Raw genomic sequence first — 26,459 nt, 5'->3', positions numbered from 1 at the left:
TGTCTTTTAAAAAAGGAAATTTTATTTTTTTACATTATGGGTGTTATAGATGCAAAATGCAGTGTTCTTAGAAAACACAGAAGAGTTTAATTAGAAATTTTTAGAAAAGAAAGCATGCTAATCTTCAACTCAGATATAAAATCTCCTCATATGCTAGAATATATCTACTGAATCTATTATTTACATAAATGTTTCAATTTTTACAAAATCACTCTTAATACCACCTAATTGATTAGGAGGAATGTTCTTTATATCGACTTCCAGATTTAAGTTCAAATTGATTGGTTCTTTCTTGCTTTTCCTGGTTTTGACGACCTTGAAGGAGAGATAAGAAAGACATAATGAGATCCCAGGAAATGAGTTGAAGCTCTGTTTATAATTCTGTCTTCACCCACACTGCTTGTCCTTCCCATTGGCTGCATTCTTCTTCTTCTCCCCTCTCAAAGGTCATTCTTTTTCTTTCACTTACCTCTTTTAATGAATTACCACCTTCTGAGTTTCCCTCCCTGGGCATTGTTTCGAGACTGAATAGAGATATTCTTTCATGCCCATTATGGGTACATTTTAACAGAGCAGAGTTCCTCAAAGAGAGTAAGAGAGAATCACAGGAGAGAGGGAATGGTGTTTTTATCCAGTGGAACACATTCAGGGCAGGTCCTAATTATTATCAGGTCCTAATTTTATTCGGTGGAACACATTCAGAGTAGAATATTGGGAGGAGGATATAATAGGTAATAATTTTTCATGGTGGAAGGGTTGTTGCTTAGATTAGAATACAGAGATGATACAATTAGGGCCTCTGAGCTGTGGAACAATTTATGTGCATGTGTATGTCTGTGTGCCTGATTACATTAATATTTTCATTTTCTCATTTGTATTTAAATTTAGCTCTGACTAGTGGCATCGAGACTCCCATCATGGGCCTCTGTGCTTGTTGTGTGTTTTTTGGGTATCAGGCAGGTGGTTGATCTCATGTAGAGTCAACCACATCTTTCTCCTGGGGGCCAGGATTGGCTTCCCACAAAAGGATGCCACTTTTCACTCCAATATGCAGTTATTCCAAGACCCTGGGACGTCCTTGCTCCTTTGTTCCTGGCATGAGCTACATTTACCCTCTTCTTTGTTAAATTTATTTTTGATGTTTATTATACATCTTTTCCATTTTACCTTTGAACTCTTGATTCACACTTTTTTTCGTTCTCATTTGTAGTATCCTTTACCTCTGCCTTTTCTAAATATCTGTCTCTCTCATGGCTCCCCCTTTACTGTGTGAACGTCTCATTCTTCTTGCCTAATGATCTGCAGCTAAACAGCCTGGGCTGGAATATCATTTCCACTCCTTACTGGTTGTTTCAATTAGTGCTTATTAATTACAGTTTCTGAGCATCAGTATCTATGCATATGAAATGGGGATAATTATTATAGCTCCATAATTGTCTCAGTTCTCAGCACATAGTGAGTACTCAATAAGAGTTTTCTATTAACAAAAATGTAATGTTATTACATTATTGTTTATTTTAGTCAATATCATCCAGACTCATAACAGTAACATATATCTCTAAACTTACAAATACATCTCTAGTACAAAATTACTTTTTTGTTTCAGGTCTGTATATCCAGATCTGTGTATTTCAAGATTGATGGACAGATATTTCTTAGACATCTTATAGGCAGTTCAAGTTAATCCTGTCCAAAACAGAACACATTTACATTTCCTGGTAATATTCCCATGTTCTCCTTTTTCAATGTTAGTGAATAGTAGCACCATTTATCTAGTTGCCTGAATAATATTCTGAATCATCTTTGAACATTCCTTGAACCTTTTCTCTTTCTCACTATCATCACTTAATTAGTCATAAACTCATAAGAATCAACCTTCAATAAAATGTTTTTTTCCTTTATTAATCCAAGCCCTATTTGTCTTTTCCCTTCTTTAGAACAGAATTCTGAAATAGCCTTCTATGTTGTTCTGGTAAACTAGTTGCACAGTTTTTTAAAAAGTCCTGATTTGTGGTTTTTGCAGATTTTGGTGGAATAAATACTTCCACTGTGGTTAATTTCAAACTGCCAACAGTTTAACAAACATCTCATAAAATTCTTAAATATTTAACAATAATATTTGGGGTATGAGCAGACCAGCACATCACCGTTTCTAGTTGATACCTTCGTCTTCAACCCTAGTGTCTCTTTAAGGTATCCTTTCACAATAGTTACCAGAATATTTTTTGCTAAAATGTCAAATGATAAGTCATTCTTCTATATAAAATCTTTCAGCTTTTACCTATTTTCACAATAAAATTTCCCAGTCTTTATTTCTTTTTTCTTTTATTTTTTTAAACATGACCAGTAAGGGGATCTTAACCCTTGACTTGGTGCTGTCAGCATCACGCTCTCCCAAGTGAGCTAACCGGCCATCCCTATATAGGGATCCGAACCTGTGGCCTTGGTGTTATCAGCCCCGCACTCTCCCCATTGAGCCCCAGCCAGCCTTCTAGTCTTTATTTCTGGCAAAAAGTTACACTCTCTGGCCCTTTGTTATCCTTTGGTCTCAACTTCCCATAGTCTTTTACATCTACTGAGTTTCAGCTGTGCAGAATTCATAGTGCTGTTTTACACTTTATGGTATTCCCATTGCCTAGATCTCTTTCCAATATCTTCACCTTGGTAAAAAAAAATAGTACCTACGGTAGATGAATTTCTCATGATGTGCTGGACAGTGAGATAAGTAGTGTGCATATACATTGTCTCCCTTAACCTTTAAACCAGCCTAATGAAGTACAGTCTTTCATTATTTTAAAGGACCATTTAAACTGTTTCCCCAATATCAGCCAACCAGTGAGTGCTGAAGCCAGGATTCACATCAAATCTGTCTTACTCAATGCCCTTGCTCTTGATAACTGCGAAATTACTTCCCTACCCTTCTAATTTCTTCAAATATTTTATTATTTAGCACAAGTGTCATATCCTTTTGAAGCCAAAATGAATGCAATTTCCTTAATATTAAAAAAAAAAAATCTTCACTTAAGAATGAGGACAAGGGCATTGTTCAAATTCAGTTCCCCCCTGCTCTACTGCGTGTGTAACACACCAGGAATCTGGTGTTCCCACGGCCCAAGTAAAATCATTTGTCTCTTTGGTAAACTAATGCTCCTTTTCCCAGTTCCTACCTTGATCAGACTGTGGGTTCCACACATCAGTTTCAGCTTGTGGTCAACTGTTCGCAGTTGAAAGCAGAAGAGTCGAAGTTTATCTCCTTCCTCACACTTGATATTATGCCATTTTCCATTCCCCACGACATCCATGATTCCCGTATCATCCTGTATTTCATAGATTGTGTTCTTCTTGTTCACTTTTTTCTACAAGATAAGATTAGCATCCAGTTTCTGAAAACATAGTAACTCCCATATATGTTTGAGAAAGACCCTTGTGACAGAGTAAATACAAGATAACAAATTAATTATAGACACAGATGTACATGTAGGTTTGACTAGGTTTTCTCAGAGAACCTTGCTTTTAATAGTTTGCTGTATAATGTCTGCCTTTTTTGCTCTAGGTGTTCTCTGCCTGGCGATTCTAGAACAATGAGTTTTCTTCCTATATTCTACTGCTTCCTCATCAAGGGCATTTTGATTTTTGTTAATGCACCTGAAATCAAAGAGATTAAACATTTTCTGTGGACTTCTTTGGCTCCTCTCCTTATGCAGAAAAAAATGAACATGTGCTACTACTATTCATTCATTCAGTATATTATAGGGAATCTATAGAACAAGTAAGGTTCTAGTAACTCACTGATTTTTTAAAAAATTCTTCTCCATTTACTCACTCTTCTCTGATATTTTATCCCAATTGACCTAAGTCTCCACTTCATACTCTGTAGTGTCTTCCTCACTTAAGCTATTACTGATCAATTCCATAATTGTGCTTGTGAGCATCACCTCCTAAAAAAAACGTGTAAAAAAGTAATGTAGATAAAACTAGGGAGCTATTCTAGAAGAGAGGCTTATAAGATTATAAACAAGGCAATCATACAAGCTGAGTTTATAATAATTTGTAAATTATTTTTTGATTGAATGAATTAGCCTAATCTGCCTTAAATTTGGGCATTGATAAATCAGTAAAACATTTATCTTTTTTTTCATTTGAAAGATACCATTTTTTATTAAAATTATTTTTCCATGTTGTATACAAATTGAACCTTTTAATTAAATCCAAGTACACTTTCAGAATGATTATAAAGTTGAAAGGCACAGTGCAAAAATAAATTACTGCAAATCAACAAAACCAAAAAAGATTTTAAAAATTATTTTTAGCATAAAAAAGTTTTCTTGAAGCCAATCTAAACTCAGAGCATTACACCATTACCAGAATACCTAGTTCAAAGCTTAATTTTTTTTTTTTTTTTTTTGGACCAGTAACGGTATTGCAACCCTTGGCACGGTGTGGTCTGCACCACGCTCAGCCACTGAGCGCACCGACCATCCCTGTATAGGATCCAAACCATCAGCCTCAGCACTCCCAGCACCACACTCTCCCGAGTAAGCCACGGGGCTGGCCCCAAAGCTTAATTTTTTTTTTTTTTTTACCATTTACTTTCAAGCTGGATTAAGACATTAACCATAATATTGTGGAATGCTCAGCATTTATGTTTGGTAACCAGATGAATATGATCTATGTAACCAGACTTAGAATTTAGTTTGTTCAGATAAATTGATAATTTTGGTATACTTCAACCAGGAGAAAGTGATCTCAGCATAGATGTGATGAAGTCTCCCATGCCAAACTTAATAAAGATCAACTAATTCTAGAGACAAAACCTAAAAAACAGAGATTTGTGGATGCTTTCAATCTATGACTATGTAAAATAGAAAATTGGATGGCTATTCTTTCTAACTGGATGCTCACAATTTCAAATGAAGAAATTACTAGCCACTCTAAAAGTAGGATTAGGGAATAAAGTGATTTTGGAACAGTCTTCCAGTCTTGCATTTAAAAAGGTTTTCACTTAAAAGAAAATATGAATTAATGTAATATATTCAATTTCTGTGAAATACAAATGAGGAAATAATCTGTTAAAAATATGGAGCATATTTTTATTTCTAATTTTAAATCTCCATTTAGGTTTCATAAGCTTTGAAATGCAAGTACAGCTTTAAAGCATCTTAATGACTAATTATAGAAGAATAATAACACAGACTGTCTATATTCTAGGAGGCGACTATAGACATTTAAATTGGAAATAAGCATTCTGAGATAATGCTAATAGAATGGGGGAAAATGAAGTTAAAAACAAATTCAAAATATTGAGAATCCTCCTGTCCTTCTGGAATTTTATTGTAGTCTTCTCCTCCTCAGAGAACGAGCAGCACCTTCCTGTAGTCTCCGGATGTGTTGCCCTTGATGAAAGAGTACAGAGACTTCCCTTAGAGCCTCTTAAAGTTTGCCCGGGTGTCTAGCATGTCAATCTCTGCTCAAGAAACCATCACTCTGATGAGGGTGTTATCATCTGTGCCCAAGCCCTTCATAGATTTATAAAGACTTTCAGCAAAATCTGCAGGTTTGTTTCTCACGCACTTTTCTTAGAGCCTCTTAAAGTTTGCCCGGGTGTCTAGCATGTCAATCTCTGCTCAAGAAACCATCACTCTGGAGCCCTTCATAGATTTATAAAGACTTTCAGCAAAATCTGCAGGTTTGTTTCTCACGCACTTTATTATAGCCAGCAGAGCATCTTCAGAGCTACCAGATGTTTCAGATTTTTTGTTTGTTTTTGGTAAATGAGGGGATTAGATTACCTTGTCTTCCAAATATATTATGCCATACGATAATTCTCAGCTGTTCAATAAGCTTTTCATGATTAATTGATTAAACAAATAAGATAAACTTAAAAATCTTATGATCTGCCTTAAATGGTTAGATCATTTGTCTACCTACTGAACATACTGTCATTCAGGAAAATATCAGCCAGTTTATTTATTACTCTGAATACATGTCACAACCAGAATTCAACCTTGTTAAGGCAAAATTTTATCCTTCAAAACAAAAACAAAATGGTTTATACAGTTGCAGTGAAATAAGATCATTAGCATAAGCATACTGATCTATACCCTACAGTGTCCTCCCTTGTTGTGGCTGAGAATAAATAATCATAACTGGTAAAATGAAAAGATTTCTCAGTGAATTTTTTTCAAAGAAATTGCATAAGGATATCTTGAAAAGCAGAATGTTAATGAGTCACCTAATCTTCTTTCCTACTGTGTGGGAAAACTTTACCACCTATCTCTAGTCAAGACAGAGTCCTGGGTCCCCAAATTTAATCAGTCAGCAGAGCTTGGCAAATTAAGACAATTGCAGGTTTCCGTGAAGAAAACTTAAAAAACAATTTGAAGGGATTACCTTTTGTAACGAAAACAGCCCGTACACTATTGTTCCTGATACTTGCTTGGAAAGATGATCGATCTTGGGAGTTTCACTTGCTCTTTTGATAATGCTTCTAGGGATCATAATCTTCTGACCAAGACCAGCTTCATACACAAACGATGCTTTGTTTATCTCCAGGATTCCTTTGCATTTAAAGTAATCAGATATGATAATGACCTTATCTTTTGTGAATTTCTCTTTCAAGCTGGCATTGAAAACCTTTACTCGGAAAAACTGACTCTCAGTAGCCACTGTAGCATGAAACATTGTGTTTTTGCCCTCTTCTGGGGACTCATATTCAAATGGTTCTGTTGCTTTCAGTACCATCACTATCATTGGGTCCTTTTGGAGGATGCTTCTTCTGGCAGCCACCTGATGTTGGGCCTGGGTGTTCTTATTCTGTGTTGGACAGACACATACAAAAAACTTAGAAGTCTGAACAGGGAATGCAAAGACACTATGCCATGAGAGAAACCTCAGTCACAACACTGGGCCCAATGACTCTCAGTGATATTTAGAGCTGGGGTTAGGCTAGAGAGGGATTCCTGGGTAGAAAGGAAAGTCTAATTTATGAATTGCCATACTTTAGCTAGAGGAAGTACAAGGCAGCTGACAACAGGCATGGAAGTTAGAATGCCCTCATTAAAACAGAATAGTCTTTCTGAAGCAAAATATGATCCTCTGCATGAGCAGCACAGAGCACTGCATGATGAAAGCATTTTATCTAGGCTGAATTGGGTCTCAGGGACAATTCCCTGAGGACTAAATGTCAATACTGGTATCCAAAAGATGAATGTATTTAGCCATTTAAGATTTTCCAAGTGTGTGAAAATCCTGAAGAAGAAAGCAGCACAGTGTGTGTCAAAGAAACTTTAACAGATCAAAGAGCAAAGGGGAGAGGTATGAAAAGAATGGGAGCAGCAGACAGTGAGCCCACCACTGCTCCCACCCACCACTGCTCCCACCTGCACTGTCCTGACTTGACAGCTCTCTGTCCCTGCCCCAGAACAACACAGGACAGAAAATTTCCTGCAGTCAGATAGTGTCAGGTTTATCAAGTATCCCCATGGAGGCAAAAGTTTAAAATGTAATGAATTCTCAATGTGTACATTTGATTAACTAATTAAGTATTAGCATTATTTTTAATTATGACATGAGATCAGAATTTCGAGGTCTGATCCCTATATTTTGGGTGTAAGGAAATGAAGGAGAAAGGGAACAGGACGAGTGTACCACAGCTGAGTAGGTGCTGGATGGAGCTGGTGATGAGATCTGGGCAGGTGGGGCATGGCCCATGGGTGAGGACGTGCTGGCTCCCGCAGGACAGGGAGGCTGAATCGGCTCCTCGGGCACCTTTTTCTTTTTGGTTCCAGTCTTTTCTGTGGCTATGTTTTTTCTTTTCTGAAAGCAGTTTAATTTTTTTGTTAATGGTTTTCATTATCAAATGAAGTAGAACACATTTTCATTACTGGGTAGTATGCTTATTATAACTAAAAATGTTTTTCTTGGAACTTGAGGGAGTGCTGCCCATTCCCCGGCAAGTTGTAAGAGGTGGGACAAAGATACTTTCATTTAAAAAAAAGGGGGAGGATAAAGTTGTACCCATCATTCCTCTAATTACCTGTGTTGTGGAATGTGACTGACTTGGAATTCGAAACACTAGATTTACGTAAATAAGGGCAAAGCATTTTCCTATCTGATTCTCAAGTTAACACACCTTTCCAGTGGAGATAAAGATACATTTATCACATATTATTACATTAGGTTTGTTAAAGTGCTTAGCTCATTGCCTTGCACAAAGAAGATGAATAATTATTATGCAATATGGTAAATCTAAAATTTGATAGGAAACTGATGAAGAATTAATGGCCTGATGGAGAGATTGAGTGGGAGAGCCATAGCAGGGTTTCTTCTGCGGGACTTCAAGCCTGCTTCTCATCCTCAGCTTACCTGAGCAACCTGAGTCCCCTCTGCTCCTTCAAATATGAGAGCTTTGCTTGTGGTGGGTGCAGGTGTGTCAGGACCCACTTCTTCCTGTTTTTTCTTTTTTGGTAGGGTTGTTCCTTTTGCTGGGGTAGATTTAAATTTCTTTGAAACTGATGCAGAAAAGAAGGAGAACATAAACTCATGGAAAACGGTCTAGAACAACGTAACTACTTTCAGAACTATTTCCTCTCATGCCTGTGTCTGCCTCTACTGCATTAGCCCAGCCTGGCCACAAGGTGACCAACAGTCACAACACAGGCACAGGCACTGTCTCATGCTCCTTGGTGCTTTCCTTACTTTTCCCCCGTGCAGCAAACACATCCTTTCTGTCCTCTGAATTTCATGTTTCTCAGTCAAACCCTTTCTTAATCCTGTTCTCCTATTTTTTTTTCTTTTAAAAATCTAAGATTTTTTTTGTTTGTTTTTTGGATGCTGATTGCTTGGTCATGTTCTCCAGATAATCTGTTCAAATTACAGAAACCAGTGGAAGGATATAGGATATAGATTTGTAAGATGAGAATATGATAATTTTAGACTTTGTCTTTTTAAAATCTTTTTATTTAACTCAGTAATTTTACGAGAGAAGTTTCTTCTTATCTGTGAAAGGTAGGTTTTCATTAAAGTATTGCCTCATCTTTGTTACTAGAGAGGCTAATGGTGATGGTCTAAATAGTCTAAATAGAGCAGGTGAAACAATTAGCTAATGGATAGATTTAAAATATAAGCCACAATTTTTATAATTTTGATTTGTCATTTTCTAACCTTTCTACTCCATCAGAAGCCTGTCTTTCATCCACTCCTTTTATCTTTTCTTTTCTTTTTTTTTTTTTTAATCCATGCCTCAAATACACCGTCTAAAACATATTAGTCCACTGGAAAGGGAATGTCCTTGGTCGTCAACATGTTTTCATTTGAAGTACCTACAATGTCACGGCTACTGAGTCATAAATTGGAAAAGTGATGTATCTGTTATGACCAAATCAAAGTTCTATTAAAAGTTAGGGAGGGTGCGAAGATGGTGGGAATGAGGGTGCTTCCCTATTACCTTTTAACTTCTCTGCCCGAAGCTTTTTAACAAGGCCTTTAAGTGCTGGTATATCTTTTAACAATTCTATTAGTTTTTCCACACCGGCATCACTGCGGAAATTTTCTTCCATCAAGTCAGCAATCTTAATTCTGTCATATTCATCTTGCATTTTTCTAGTCAGTTTTAAATCATGGGCCAGTAAGGACTTAATTGTGGTAAAATGATAATCATTGATGACCTCTAATCCTTTAAGTAGAACAATTTTCTTGTATTCATTCATCATCTCTCCAAGTAACAGTGGGTCTACAAAAGAAAAGTGACATGCATGTTGCACATTTATACAGACAACATAAAAGACTGAATATACGTGTAGATGGGTGAGTGACCCATGGGAAAGTGTTATCCTTGGGTGTGTGTAACAAAGAGGGACATTAATTACCATGTATGCCATTTGGAATACTGGCTAAAAATTACTTCATTAGGAAGGTCTAAAAAATTCTTTTCTATTAATGGTGATCATTGAGTTGGATCGGGAGTAGCTGTAGAGGAAGGATGTCGGGAAATAGGCAATTGTTGCAGTGCTTGGAATATGAGTTGTGTAGTATCAAAGTCACCAGTTCCTCTTCCCTTCCTTTAGGGGGCTGGAACCTGTCCCTGGATTCTGCACATTGGCTCCTGACTTGTCCCACACCCACTGACTTTTGTGGCCTATGGACACAATGGGCTGCTTGTTGTTAGACCATATCCTTTGGGTTTTCTGTGTCTATATTGCAGTCTCTTTGCTGGACTTCTGTCTATTCTCTAATGTAGAACTGCAGCATTTATTAACTGGGATCTTTCCATACTTGCTTTATTTTCCTCTTTCCTGACTTAATTTCTCTAATCAGTTGTTTATAGAGCTAGTTATCTCTTTATAATCCACCTTTCTATCCTGCTTGAATAGAAAATGACCCATTTTCTTTCAGAATAATTTCTCACTTCTTAGCCTGATATGGAAGGCCTTCAATAATCTGTCTCTGTTTTACTTCTTATTTTCTATTTCTCATAAATAAGCTCCAGAATCTTGTTTTTTTCAGGCTCTCTGCATTGAATATTCTTCCTACCTTTCTTCTTGAAAGATAAATCTAGAGAATACATGGTCTTCACGAAATTAATCAAACTTAAATTAAGATTCTACCAAATCATACAATTATGTTGATATGCTCAATCTGAAACCAAGCATAAGAAATTCTTTACATTGGGTACATTTACTTATCATGTCCTAAACTCTGAATGTAATATAGCATATAAGAATCACTATTTTTGAAAATGATAGTTTCATCATTTCCCCCCTATATCTTCCCTTTATACATTGACTCAAGAAGAAGAATATGAATGTTGATAGCTTAGGCCTGACTCCACACATAATAGTTTGGCTCTATAGTTTAGCGGATGTAACTAGAATATAAATTACTGATTTTTAAGGTCTGAAAACTTTCCCACAAGGAATTAGAATGGTATTAAGAAAGAGAAGACACCTTCACTCCCATGTTCATTCACAATAGCCAAGAGACAGAATCAAACTAAATGTCCATCAATAGATACATGGGTAAAAAAACTGTGGTATTTATACACAACGGAATACTACTCAACTATTAAAAAAAAGTGATATCCTATCATTTGCAGCAACGTGGATGGAACTGGAAACCATTATGTTAAGTGAAGTAAGTCAGGCACAAAAAGAAAAATACAGTGTGATATCAATCATGTGATATGCATGATATCATATTACATCTTAGAAAAAAGTGGTTCTCATAGAAGTAGAGAGTAAAATAATGGTTACCAGAGGCCATTGAATGGGAGGAGGGAAGGAAGAGGAAGAAACGCGGTGGTCTAATGGGTACAAAACTATGCTGTCCACCCTAAGGGAATCATTGTGCAGTATACGCATGTATTGAAACAACATACTGAACCACACAAATATGTACAAGCAAACATTGAACTATTTGAATAAAAGAAAGAAATAAAATATTTAAAGCAAAATATAACAGATGTCAGAATGCAAGCTAAAGTGTCAATGTCTATGAATTATTAGTTGCAAAAGGAGAGAAAGATAAAATAAAAAGGAGAAAATATTTGAAGAAACAACAGGATAAACTTCTTAGAGTTAAAGTAATATGAATGTCCTCAGATTTATCAGGCTGATAAAGTGCCACGTAGGAAAGTGAAAGACAAACCCGCACCAAGACATAATGTAGAGAAACTGAAAAATATCCTAAAATGAGAAAAATCTGAAAGCTTTCAGTTATAAATAGTGGATCACCTACAACGTTTCAGGAATCAGATTCTTAACAGCAAAAGTGCATCGAATCAAAAGATGGAAAAGTAGGAGATATAAACCATAATCCCCTGACAAAAAAACAATTAGACAGTCATCCATAAACAAAAGTAGCCCTGGGAGGGCTGAAGACTCCAATTAAGAACCTGTAGTTATACAGTGAAGCAAAAAATGAGGAACAACCTCACAGAAAGGATTATTGGGGAGAGCAGTTTACTTGAGACATCTGGAGATGTCTAGGAAGAAAGAAGAAGGGTGAGGCCTGTTAGTATCAGCCAGGTGGGGGTTGCCACTCGAGGCCCCAGTGGCCTTCTTTGCAGAAGACCCTGGCAGCCTTTGCCACTGAAGACCTCAAGGTCCCGCAGAACAGCCTCAGATTCTTCACAGCTTTCACAGTAGAGTACCCTTTAGTGTTCATCAGCACAGACACCAGTGGCTTGCTCAGCAGAGGATGCTGGCAGCTTTTGCCACTGACGTAACCAACAGCCATCGCTGTTGTGAACACTGGAGAGGCAGAAAATCCTGCACCACCCACCACAGCCCACTCCCAAGAAGAAGACACTGTTGTGCTGCCTCAGGACCAGCGCTGCTATGCTTTGGACGTGGAAACTGTGACTGCTTAGCACACTACTATGCTTGAGATCCAGGCTCCATGGCTGCTCTGAGCATGCCCTTGCCTCAGACACAGAGCCACCATAACTGCAAGCCAGACCTTGCCCCAAACCATGAGCTGCTATCACTCCATGCATGCCTGTGCTCCAGAAATTGGCTCTGTAGCCACTCTGCAAGTGCCTGCACACCACTGACACCAGAGCTAGTGCTGCAGCAGGTGCATGCACACCCTAGACCACAGAGCAGAAGTTACTCTGAACATGTCCGTGCTCTACAGCTGCTCTGTGAGTCCCTGTGCCCCAAACCATGGAGATGCTATAGCTCTGCCACACCCTAGACCACAGAGCAGAAGTTACTCTGAACATGCCCGTGCTCTACAGCTGCTCTGTGAGTCCCTGTGCCCCAAACCATGGAGATGCTATAGCTCTGCATATGCTTGCACTCTTGGTCTCTGCTCTAACCTGTTCCACAAGTACCCATGTCTTGTACACTATTACTAATGCTGCAGTTGGGCACCTGTGACCTAGGCACTGATGATACTATTTCCTTGAGCCTTATAGCCACACTCCCTCCATGTGGGCCTACACTTCAGATCCTGGCTCTGTGGTTACTCCATAGGTACCACAGAACAGATGCTAGTACCTCTGTCACTGTGTGTATGCCTATGAGTCATATATGGTACCTAGAAGAATCACGTTGGCCACAACTTCCCCGATGGGAGAAAAAGAGATCATAAGGTCCCTAGTAAGCTTTGCCCCTAAAGACCCCAGCAGAACTTGCCACTGCTGTGAACATCCACAGACTTGATCACTGAGAACTCTTGCAATCTTGGCTGATGATGACCAAATTTGACAACGTTGCATGGAAACTATGCTGCTGCACCATATCTAGAGCCAGAATCATCACATGCTACCCAGTGGGCAGCCTCATACCCACCCACAGGTACAGATCTTTCCCCCCTGAGACCAGGTAATCAAATCTAGAAGAGGTGACTACCCATTAAATGTGCAGACATCAATGCAAGGCATTAGGAAACATAAGAAACAAAGAAAACTTTACACCACCAAAGGAACATAATAATTTTCTAGTAACTAACCCCAAAGTAAGAGATCTGTGAATTGTCTGACAAATAATGCAAAATAATTGTTTTAAGAAAACTCAGAGAGGTAGCAGATAGTACAGATATGCAACTGAACAAGATTAGAAAATCAATTGAAGTGAAAAAAATGAGTTCAATAAAGAGATATAAATCTTTAAAAGAACCAAGCAGAAATTCTGGAACTGCAGAATACAATAAATGAAATTAAAAATGTTAATATAGAGCTTGCACATCAGAATCAATGAAACAGAAAAAATAATCCATGAGCTCAAAGACAGATCATTTGAAAATAAACAGTGTGAAAAGAAAAAATGAAAAAAAAGTATGTAAAGAAATGAGAAAAGTCAAAGGGATTTATAGGAAGCACTGAGAAACATAATGTTTTTGGATTATAGATTTCAAAAAAGGAGAAAATGGAGACAAAAGAGAAGAAGTTTATTTTTTTACAAAAAGGTGAAAATATTCCAAATCTAGGTTGGGGTAGGGGAGAAATGGTCATCCAGGTATACAGAGCTCAAAATCTCCCATCATGTCAAGCCAAAGACAGTTTCACCAAGACACATAAGCAAACTGTCAAATATAAAAGATAAAGAAAGAGTTTTGAATGCAGCAAGAGAGAAGAGGTTATTCTAATACAAGGGAACCTCCATAAGGCAATAGAAAATTTCTCAGCAAAAACTTTTCAGGGTAGGAGAGAATGAGATGATATATTCAAAATTCTAATAGAAAAAAATAAAACTGACAATAGTGAATACCTGGCAAAGCTGCTCTTCAGAAATGAAGGAGAAATAAAGACTTTCCAAGACAAACAAAAGCTGAAGGAGTTTATCATGACCAGACCTACCTTACAAGAAATGCTAAAGGGAGTACTTCAGGGTAAAACAAATGATAAAGGGATCTACCCAGCAACAAGACTAACAATCATAAATACATATAAATCCAACACTGGAGCACCCAGATGCATAAAGCAATCACTATTAGACATAAAGAAAGAGACAGACCCCAATATAATATGAGCTGGGGACTGAAACACTCCATTTTCAGCATAGGCCAGATCATCTAACCAACAAATCAACAGAAAAACACAGGATTTAGACCACACTTCCGACCAACTGGACCTGCTAGATATCTACAGAACTTACATACATACATATCATCCAGCAACTACAGAATATACAGTCTTCTCATCAGCACATGAAACATTCTCCAGGATGGACCAGATGTTAGGTCACAAATCAAGTTCAACAAAATTTAAAAGTTAAAATTATTTCAAGTACATTTTAAGACCACAAAGGATTAAAAATAGAAATCAATGAAAAGTCAAATTCTGGAAACTATAAAAATACAGCTAAATTAAACAACATGCTCCAAATGACTTATGGGTCCAAGAAAAAAATTAAACAGGAAGTCAAAAACTTCTTGAAACTAATGAAAATAAAGGCACTTCATACCAAAACCTTTGGGATACTGTAAAAGCTGTACTAGGAAGGAAATTTATTGCAATAAATGCTTATATATAAAAAAAAAAAACAGGAATATTTCAAAAAAACAACCTAATGCTATACTTCAAAGAACTATAAAAAAAGAACAATCCAATAAAAAAAAACAGAAATATTTCAAAAAAACAACCTAATGCTATACTTCAAAGAACTATAAAAAAAGAACAATCCAATACTAAAATTATTAGACAGAAAGAAATAATTAAGATCAGGGAAAAACTAAATGAAACAGAGACCCAAAAAATGAAACAAAAAGTTGGATTTTTGTGAAGATAAACAAAATGGACAAATGATTAGCCATGTTAACTAAAAAAAGAAGAGAGAAGACCCAAATGACAAAAATCAGAAATGAAAAAGGAGACGTTACAACCAATACCACAGAATTACAAAAATCATTAGAGACTATTATGAACAACTATACATCAACAAAAAACCTGGAGGAAATGGATAAATTTCTGGGCACATACAAAATACCAAGACTTAACCAAGATGAAATAGAAAACCTGAATAGGCCAATAAAAACAATGAAATTGAAACAGTAAATAGCAGTCTCCTAACAAAGAAAAGTCAAATACCAGATGGCTTCACTGCTGAATTCTATCAAACCTCAAAAGAGGAAATAATACCAATTCTTTTCGAACTATTCCAAAAAATTGAAACAAAGATAATTCTCCCCAACTCATTCTATGAGACCAGCATCACCCTGATATCAAAATCAGACAAAGATAAAACTAAAAAATAAAATTAGAGGCCAATATCCTTGTTGAACATGGATGCAAAAACACTCAACAAAATATTAGCAAACAGAACACATCAAAAAAATTTCACACCATTATCAAGTGGTATTCATCCCAGGGATGCAAGGGTGATTCAACATATGCAAGTCAATCAGTGTGATACACCCCATCAACAAAATCAAGGACAGAAACCATATAATTATCTCAATAGATGCAGAAAAAGCATTTAACAAAATTCAACATCCCATCATTAAAAAGACTCTCATCAAATTAGGTATACAAGGAAATTATCTCAATACAACTGAAGCCAAATACAAAAAATCTACCACCAATATCATCCTGAATGGGGAAAAAGCTAAAAGCTTTTCCTTTAAGAACAGGAATGAGACAAGGATGCCCACTCTCATCACTCATACTTGACATAGTATTGGTAGTACTATCCAGAGAAATCAGGTGAGAGAAAGAAATAAAGGGAAATCAGATTGGAAAAGACCAAGTCAAACTGTCCCTGTTTGCAGATGACATAACCTTATGTAGAAAAACCCAAAGACTCTACAAAAAAAACCTCTTAGAGCTGATAAATGATTTCAGTAAAGTTGCAGGTTACAAAATCAATATGCAAACATCAGTCATGTTTTTATAGTCCAATAATGAACTAGGCAAAAAAGAAATCAAGAAAGCAAACCCATATACAGTAGCTACCCCAAAAATAAAATGCCTAGGAATAAATTTAACCAATGAGGTGAAAGATCTCTACAAGAAAACCACGAATCACTGTTGAAAGAAATTAAAGAGGATGCAAAAACATGCAAAGATGTTCCATGCTTCTGGATTGGAAGAATTAACATTGTGAAAATGTCCATACTACCCAAAGTGATCTGCAGATTTAATGCATTTCCCACCAAAATACTGATGGCTTTCTTCACAGACATAGGAAAAACAATCCAAACATTCATATGGAACAAAAAAAAGACCATGAATAGTCAAAGCAATCCTGAGCAAAAGATGAATAAATAAATAAATAAAGCCAGAGGCATAACACTATCTGACTTCAAATTATAATACAAAGCTATAGTAACCAAAACAACATGGCACTGTCATAAAAATAGACAATCAACCCAATGGAACAGGACATAGAACCCAGAAATCAATGCACATACTTATAGCCAATTGATCTTTGACAAAGGCAACAAGAATATACATTGGGGAAAAGACTGCCTCTTCAATAAATGGTCCTCAGAAAACTGGGCCCATGCTTCTCATAAAAAGACTTTATGAATAAAATCCCCAAAGCACAGGCAACAAAACAAAAAAATAGACAAACAGGATTACATCAAACTAAAAAGTTTCTGCACACACAAAGAAACAACAGAGCAAAAAGACAACCCACCAATGGGAGAAAATATTTCCAAACTATACATCTAACAAAGGATTAATGTGCAGAATATACAAGGAACTCAAACTACTTAACAGTGAAAAAGCAAATTACCTATTAAAAAATGGACAAAGAATCTAAATAGGAATTTCTGAAAGGAAAATGTATAAATGGCCAACAGACACGTGAAATAATGCTCAACATTACTCCTCATCAAAAGCAAATTACCTATTAAAAAATGGACAAAGGATCTAAATAGGAATTTCTCAAAGGAAAATGTATAAATGGCCAACAGACACGTGAAATAATGCTCAACATTACTCCTCATCAGGGAAATGTAAATCAAAACCACACTGAGATATCATCACACCTTGGTTAGACTAGCCATTATCAAAAAGACAGAGAACAACAAATGTTGGTGAGGATGCAGAGAAAGGAGAATCCTTCTACACTGTTGGTGGGGACTGTGAATTAGAGCAGTCATTATAGAAAACAGTATAGAGTTTCCTCAAATTACTACAGATAGAACTACCGTATGATCCAGCAATTCCACTGCTGGGTATATACACAATGGAATAGAAATGATTATATTTAAGTGATACCTGCACTTCCATGTTTATTGCAGCTCTATTTACAATAGCCCAGAGTTGGAACCAACATAAATGTCCAATGAGGGATGACTGGATAAGGAAAATGTGGTGTGTGTATATTTATTATATACACACAATGGAATACTACTCTGCCATAAAAAAGAATAAAATTCTGACATTTGCAGCAAGATGGATGAACTTAGAGAAAATTACGTTAATTGAAATAAGCCAGGCACAGAAAGAAAATACCACATGTTCTCACTCATAAATGGGAGCTAAAAAAACCAAAAAAATAAAACAACAAATAAAAAAAGAAAGACAACAATCTTAATAATTTGTTGAACTTTTAAAACAGAACTGAGACCACCAGAGGTGAGAAAGAGGGAGGGGAAGGGCCACAAAAAATGATTACATCATATAATGTTGAATACACTAATTATCCCAATTTGAGCATAACATATTCCACACAGGTATGGATACTCAATGCAATATCCCACAGATATGTACAATCAATTATGTTTTAATAAATAAAACAACATTAAAAACAAAACAAAAGAAAAATGAAAGGACACTGATTAGTAATATGAAAGCATACGAAACTATAAAATATTCTAGTAAGTGCATAGTCAAACTCAGAATACTCTAATACTATAATGGCAATGTTTAAATAACTTATAATTTTGGTATGAAGGTTAAAAGACAAAAAAGTTAAGAATAGCAATATCTACAATAACTTGTAAATGAATACACAATATAAAAAGATGTAAATTGTGACATCAAAAGCATAAAAAGTAGGGAGAAGTAAAAAGAGAGTTTTTTTTAATGGGATCAAAGTTTAGCTGTTATCAGCTTAAAATAAACTGTTATAACTATTAAGATGTTTTATGTAAGCCCTTGGCAACTAGAAAACAAAACCTATAGTAGATACACAAAAGATAATGAGAAAAGAATAAAAGCATACCACTACAAAAAATTATCTAATCACAAAGAATGATAGCAAGAAAGAAACAAAGGATCTACAAAATAACAAGAAAACAGTTAATAAAATGGCAATAGAAATTCCTTACTTATCAATAATATCCTCAAATATAAATGGAATAATTCTCAAATCAAAACACATACAGTGGATAAATGGATTTCAAAAAATCAAGATACAAATATATGTTACCTACAAGAGATTACTTTAGCTTTTAGGACACACGTAGACTAAAAGTAAAGAAATGAAAAGAATATTCTTTGCAAATGGAAATCAAAAGAATGATCTAGAAGCTTGTATCAGACAAATATATTTTAAGACAAAAACTATAAAATGAGAAAACAAAAGTCATTATATAATGAAAAAGGGGTCAGTACATCACAAAGTTATACCAATTATAAACATATACACCCAATATTAAAGCATTTAAATGTATTAAGCAAATATTAATAGATCTGAAGGGAGAAGTAGATATCACTATAATAATAGTAGAAGAATTCAGTACCCCACTTTCAAAAATGAATAGACCATCCAGACAAAAATCAATAAGAAAGCGGTGGACTTGAATTTCACTTTAGACTAAATAGGCCTACCAAATATACACAGAGCATTCCATGCAACTGCAGGGGAATACACATTCTGCCCAAGTGAATATGGAATATTTTCCAGGATAGATCATATGTTAGACACAAAACAAGCATTAACAAATTTAACAAGATTAAGATTACATAAAGAATCATTTCGACCACAATGGTACAGACTAGAATTTAATAACAGGAGCAAAACTGGAAAATTACTAATATGTAGAAATTAAAGAACATGGTTCTGTACAAACAATGGGTCAAAGAAGAAATCAAAAAGAAAACAAAAATATCTTGAGAAAAATGAAAATGGAAATACGACATACTGAAACTTAACTGATGCAGCAAAAGCAGTTCTGACAGGGAAGTTTATAGCTACAAACACCTACATGAGGACTAAAGATCTCAAATAAATAACCCAACTTTACACTTCAAACTATTAGAAAGAGAACAAGCTAAAAAAAAAAGTAGATCTCATAAAAATAGAGGGCAGAATTGTAGTTACCAGAGTTGGCAGTGGTTAGTGGGTGGATGGTCAATGGATATATAATTACTGTTAGAAGAAACAAGCTCAAGAGATCTATTGTACAGCGTGGTGACTATAGTTAATGATGATGTATTTTATTCTTGAAAAATATAAAGATATTAGATAAGTGTCTTTACTGCAAAAATAATTAACTATTTGAGGTAATGCATTTGTTAGTTACATTTAAAATGTATGAGATTTAGTACATTTTGAATGTACGTATACTTCAAAACATCATGTTGTGCACAAAAATATATATACAATTTTATCTGTCAATTTATTTATTTATTTATTTATTTATTTTTTCTTCCTTTTTGTCTTTTTTACTGACCGGTAACGGGATCGCAACCCTCGGTGTTGCCCCCGCACCGCGCTCAGCCAGTGAGCGGGAACTGGTCTCCACATGGGATCCGAATCCTCGACGGGAGTGCCGCCACGCTCCCAAGTGGTGCACTCTCCAGTGCGCCACTGGGCCGGCCCTTATCTGTCAATTTAAAAATGAACGAATGAGTGAATAAATAAATAACACGTAGAAAAACTCAGGAGCGGGTTTGATTTCTGGAGGCACCAAAAAGGAATCAGAGCAAAGCGGCAGGAAAAACTAAGGACTTCTGAAGTTCCATGAGCACTGGCATGTGCAAGACTGGTCAAAATAATGAGCAAATAATGCAAGTGGAAAAAACCAGAAAATACACAGAAACGGGAAGGCAGTGAGATGCTCATCTGGGAGGAGGAGACTGTAGTAGGAAGATTAGGTCTTGAGGTTAAATCCTGCCTAGTTAGGAAATCACTCTCTCTCTAACAGGCGCCAACCCAAGGATATGGCCCACCCCAAGCATGTAGTTTGAGTGTGTGTACCTGATAAGAGAGATATGCTAACATTGTGAGTAGATTATAACAAAGCAACTCCTAATTCTCACCTATTTCTTACTAAGCAACAATTTGGAAGAAATTAACTAGGTTATAAAGTTAATCCTGTGAGTATTGAATAGAAGTAGAAGGTGCTCACCTGACTTCACAGATAAATTAATTGCAAACATGCTGAAATTCTAGATTAAATCTGGAGGACCCCTAGGTGTATACAGTGACTCATGAGTAGTTAAAATCTTCACCTACTTCTTCTGAGAACCTGAGCCACCTTTCCTAAATTCTAGCATAGAAGCATGCCACGTCTTAGGGGATCAGCAGTTTTATAGATTTGGGACTGTCACAAAAATATAAAACAAAATAAAAAAGGTCATCCATGTGAAAGATGATCTTCTTTGTATTATGAACACATTTTGGCCCCATCTTTTTTTTTTCCCCCACCATTTCCTGTAACTGGTCTGTTTTCAGTAATGTATTAGGTAGAAGGCCTGAGTCAGATGTATTCAGCTTCCTGTCATGAGTAATTAAAACCAGTTGTGTTATTGCTTTTCTTAGTTGTGCCTGTTTGATGTTTTGGTGTTCATGCCAAAAAACTATCTCTATAATCATCAGAGGCCAGTGTTTTTACAGAGGTCAATGCAAACTAATTAAGCAAATATGTGAAAAATAAATTAAATTAATTTATTTTAATTATCTCTTAAATTATCTCAATTAGTGGAGTGTTTGTACACAGGTGTTTAGATCTGGGCTGAGGAGAGACTTTTCAAACCGACATGCAGAACTAGAGTTTTGGTGTCAGAGAACTGTGTATACAGCACCTTTGCACATTTATTAAGTTGGCACGATTTGACCTTTTGCTACATAACAGACACTGCATTAGTTTTTGCAAATAAAGAAAATGTCTAAGGAGATCATGGCTTAGTAATGGGAAAGACATAAGTAGTAATAATACAAGATAAAAAAAACTAAAAGTGTAGTATATACATGGAGTTAAAATAATACAGAGAAAAGAGTAACTCATTTCATCGCTGGGATTCAAGAGAGGATACACAGATTCATTCATTCAACACATGTTATTTGAATGCCTACTATGTGCCAGGCTACATTATGAAACAAAACTCAAGGTTCCTGGCCTTGTGAAACTTGCATTCTAAGTGAGATTGACATGCAGTAAAATATAAATAAGCATTTTTTTTTTAGAAAGTGAAGTGGTTAATTTTTGAGAAAAAAATAAAGTAGAATAAGAGAGATTGGGAGTCATGGGGTAAGGGTGTGACTTCAAATAGTGGTCAATATTGGCTTCATTGAAGAGGTAACATTTGAGCAAAAGAAGTGAAGAGTGTGAGGCTTAAGCCATATAGATATCTTGGGAAAGAGGAAAATAACCAGTGGAAATCCCCTAAGTCTTTAGTGTGCCTGGTCAATTTGAAAAACAGCAAGGAGGTCTGTGCAGCTGCAGGAGAGTGGTTGAGGGAGAGAAAGTAGTAAGATACAAGGTTAAAACACACACCCACACAATGAGATATCATCTCACACTTGTTAGGGTGGCTATTAACGAAAATTTAAAGGATAATAAATGCTGGTGAGGATTTTTAAAAAGGGGAAACTTTATACTTTGAGGTGGAATGTAAACTGGTACAGCCATTATAAAAGACAGTGTGGAGGTTCTCAAAAAATTAAAAATAGTACTACCGTATGATCCAGCAATCCCACTCTGGGTATATACCCAAAGGAATTGAAATCAGAATCTCAAAGACTTCTATTCTCTACAATAGAATCTCTATTTTCCACAATAGCCAAAATATGAAAACAACTTAAGTGTTCACTGACGGATGAATGAATAAATAAAATGTGGTATATACCTACAATGAAATATTATTCAGTCTTAAAAAAAGAAGGAAATCCTACCATTACCTTCATCAACATTCATCAAAATAGATAAACCTAGAAGACGTTATGCTAAGTGGAATAAGGAAGGCATAGAAAGATAAACACTACATCAAATCATTATGTGTGGAATGTAAAAAATTCGAACTCATAGAAACAGAGAGTAAAAACGTGGTTATCAGGGGTCACAGGGTAGTAGAAATGGGTAGATACTGATCAGAGGGTTCAAATTCACAGTTATAAAATAAATATGTACAGCATAGTGACTGTACTTAATAATAATGTATTATATTGCTGAGAGAATAGACCTTAAGTGTTCTCACCACATGTATACACACACATACACACCCACAAAGGTAACTATATGAGGTAATGGATATGCTAATTAGTTTGATTGCAGTAATCATTTCACAATGTACAAGTGTATTGAAAATCATGTTATACACCTTGAATATATATGATTTTTACTGTCAATTATACCTTAATAAATCTCAAGTGTTAGTATGATTTTGATAATCTTAACATGGCTATGCAAATGAATGCTCTTGTTTTCAGGAAATATACACTGCTAAAGTATTTAAGAGTAAAAGGGCACGGTATTTGTCACTTATTTTCTATTGATTAAAATATATATATAATAAGAGGAGAGAGAGAAAAAGAATAGAGGGAAAGAGAGAGAGAATGAGAGGGAGAGAGAGAAAAACAGGCACAGACACAGGCTCAGAGACAGGGAGACCTACAGACAGAGGGAGAGAATGAGAAAGATGAAGCCGATGTGGTGAAATGTTAGCGATGTTAGCAACGGGTAAACTAAGAAGGATTGATGGAATTTCTTTCTGTTCTACTCTTTTAACTTTTCTATAAGTTTAAAATTATTTAAAATAAAAAAATTTAAAAGAAAAAAGAAACCAAAACCAAAAATGCATGAAGTATTTTTTTAACATTATAGTCTTTATAGTGTTATAGTGTTAATTTTTATAGTATTGTAAATACTATATCTGTACTATCGAAACACCCCCAAAATGTAAAACAAAAATTTGTACGTGTGTGTAAGTTGGGTAGCAAAATTTATTAGAAATCATCTGATGTGGGGTGGCAAAAGATTATACGCATATAATCTTTTTAAAATCCCACTTTAGCATAAATGTCCATATGTCTTGCTGCAGAAATATTAGTGCAATTGATCTGAGAGTCATGACCTAGACCCTACTGGGCCATCTATGTAATACTCTATACATGGTATGTACAATAAATAGCATTTCTTAAGTCACAGAAATTCTGAATTCCAACTTGTGTGTGATCCCAAGGGTTTCAGAGAGGTGCTGCCGAACTAACTCGAAAAAAAAAAAAAAATTGAAACTAGAATTTTACATCTAGACAAAATAGCATTTAAATGTGATGGCCTATAGATGATTCACTGATACTGAGGAACACAACTAACAATCAGAAGATTTACAACACAAAGACACCTACCAAGCACTCTTTTGAAAAGATATTCAGCAGGAAAATAAACAAATGAGGTTAAAAAAAAATGCTGCAGAAAAAGTAAAAAAAAGAAACTTGACTATATATTTCAATGTGTAAAAACTAAAGCCCTGAGCAAAGAAAAATCAAACAGGAAGTAGATCCGCCTGGCTGGGGGAAAGAAGTGAGAAAAGACTATGAGTATTCAGTAAACTTGTACTTAAGAAGATGAAGCTATAATTTTAAAAATACTGATAAAAGAGAAGAAAAGGGAAGCATAGAATAAGTGTTGCAACTTGAAATAAATATGGCAGAAACTAGTCAAAGTGTACAATTTAACCTATTATACCTTAAGTGCTAAACCCATTAGAAGACAGTTTTTCAAACTGAATTTTTAAAACATCTACTTATTTGTTGATAAAAAAAGATCATTTGAAGTTTAAAAAAAAATAGTTACAAAAAGTTTGATCGTGCAAACAGTAATTTAGAGAAAGCAAGGTATCTCTATTAATGCAGCTTTATATAAGACAAAGACTATCATCAGAACTGGCGTTATTCGGTATTTAATACTAAAAGTTTTAAGCTCCAGAAAAATGTGACAGTTCTAATTATTTATTTAGTTAATAGTAATAAATAAATATTCTTATTACTTTATATCCTTTCCTATTATTATAAAAAGTAATATGTAGTATACTTCTCTATTTTATTATATGTACATATATAATATTTACATTAGAAATTGAACTATAGGGCCAGCCCTGTGGCTCACTAGGGAGAGTGCTGTGCTGGGAGTGCCAAGGCCGCGGGTTTGGATCCTATATAGGGATGGCCGGTGCGCTCACTGGCTGAGCGTGGTGCAGACAACACCATGCCGAGGGTTGCGATCCCCTCCCTTACCGGTCAAAAAAAAAAAAAAAAAAGAAATTGAACTATAAGAAAAAATTGACAAAATCATAATTATAGTTCGAGATTTTTGCATATATCAATTAATGAAAAAGTAAGAAAAACATCAGAAAATATGTAGAAAAAATGACCAAAACAGTTAACAAGCTTAAATAAAAAGCTTCATCTAACATTTAGGAAATTCTGGAACCAACATTTAAAAGTTTACACCAAAACAAAAAGTTACACCAAAACAAAACAAAAACAACACCAAAACACATGAAATGCTTATGTACCACATTCTTCAGAATAACTAAAACTTATAAAAATAGGTATGGATTTAATTGACTTCAACTACCTCTTTCCTACAAATCCTCACCACCAAAGCTTAGCTCTGACCTTGAGGAAAGGAAAGGGAAGTCCCAAAGTGACTGAAATATTCTAACACTTGGAGTAGAATGGAGCTAAAGTAAAAGTTAAATATATACATGGAAATATTAAGGCACTTTGTATTTGAATAACTGTTTTTGTAAAACAGGAATTTTCCACTAATTCTGTGGGTTTATAAAACTGATATAATACGATATGATACAGTTTTATGTCCAGATGTGCTTTTTACTTAACATTATTTCTTGATTTTTTTTTCCATGCCACTGCCTTATCTTTTATCCAAGCCCTACCGCAGCCCTTAAATTTCCTGTACACCCCCCACCCAAGAAAACCGAAGCCTTTTTCTAATTATCAACTTATGCCAATACATACTTAAAGAATTGATTTTAAAATCTGCCATAGTCAAAATGCATTTCCCTTTTTTCAGTCATTAGTTATGGTGACATAAAAGATGTCTATTATTTTCCTAAGTAAATTAAGGATTAGAATTAAGCATCTGCAGTTTTTACTTTTCTGAGTAGAGTTGATACCAGCCCTACCCACCTCACCCTTTCCCGCTCAGCAGAATCAGTACTGATTTTCCCCCTGTGATCTTGTGGAATTCAAGGAAGTAGCCAAATCTTCTCTACAAAAAACAATGAGACTCACCTCGCTAGAAATTTCAACAGTAGTCCAGATCTTGAGATCTTCCGAAATGCAGGAATCAATGCTTGTTTTGTTTGAGTAAAAAAATAAAGCAGTAAATCTCTCTGAAACTGAACTGTAGGATGTTATAATCTCCCAAAATGCAAAGAAAAGAAGTATTTCCAAAGATAACAAGGACAAATCGCACTGGTTAGAGTAACTTAATAACTTGACTAGTCTGGTGCTGGCTATTAACACTGTGCTATTGTCCCAGGGAAAGAGGAGTTAGAAAACAATGTTGAGACTCCTCCCATCAATGTTCCTGGCTTTAGATGTCAGCCAGAAAAGCTGAACCGTTGTATTCCTGTGAGTATCTTAGTCACAGTGAAAAATTAGAGCTAAGTTGTCCTTACTTTTCAAATTTCTATAGCTGAAAAGAGTACCATTAGAAACTTCTTATCCAGCAGACAGACATGTGGGTCTGTAGCAAACCCTCTTCAGTGAGATTGGAACACCAAAGAGGAAATATGAGTCACCAAGCTACTTCCTCCTTTCCTGTTCAGAGTGGCAGTGGTGGGAGGAGATCTTGGTAGAGGCATCTCTTGC

At 35.6% G+C, this 26,459-nt stretch overlaps 1 protein-coding gene across 3 annotated transcripts; it reads right to left on the bottom strand.

The window, feature by feature from the left end:
• On the bottom strand, positions 1 to 26,149 carry LOC103603443 (myeloid cell nuclear differentiation antigen-like). Of its 3 annotated transcripts, none has more exons than XM_008587958.1 (7): positions 25,878 to 26,149; positions 9,446 to 9,730; positions 8,365 to 8,510; positions 7,648 to 7,815; positions 6,391 to 6,813; positions 3,168 to 3,356; positions 1 to 315 (listed from the first exon to the last, which is right to left on the bottom strand). In XM_008587958.1, exons 2-7 carry the CDS (start codon positions 9,708 to 9,710, stop codon positions 181 to 183), a joined length of 1,326 nt encoding a protein of 441 aa, XP_008586180.1. In that variant the 5' UTR covers positions 9,711 to 9,730; positions 25,878 to 26,149; the 3' UTR covers positions 1 to 180. The 3 variants fall into 3 exon arrangements, with proteins under 3 accessions (XP_008586180.1, XP_008586181.1, XP_008586182.1); XM_008587959.1 differs by lacking the exon at positions 25,878 to 26,149 and adding an exon at positions 20,071 to 20,104; XM_008587960.1 differs by lacking the exon at positions 7,648 to 7,815.
• Between the last annotated feature and the right edge of the window lie 310 nt (positions 26,150 to 26,459).

Source organism: Galeopterus variegatus, unplaced genomic scaffold (genome assembly GCF_000696425.1).
Source record: "Galeopterus variegatus unplaced genomic scaffold, G_variegatus-3.0.2 Scaffold4606, whole genome shotgun sequence".
Lineage (NCBI taxonomy): Eukaryota > Metazoa > Chordata > Mammalia > Dermoptera > Cynocephalidae > Galeopterus > Galeopterus variegatus.
Note: the sequence above shows the minus strand (reverse complement) of the source record. Positions and strands in the feature narration are given on the sequence as shown.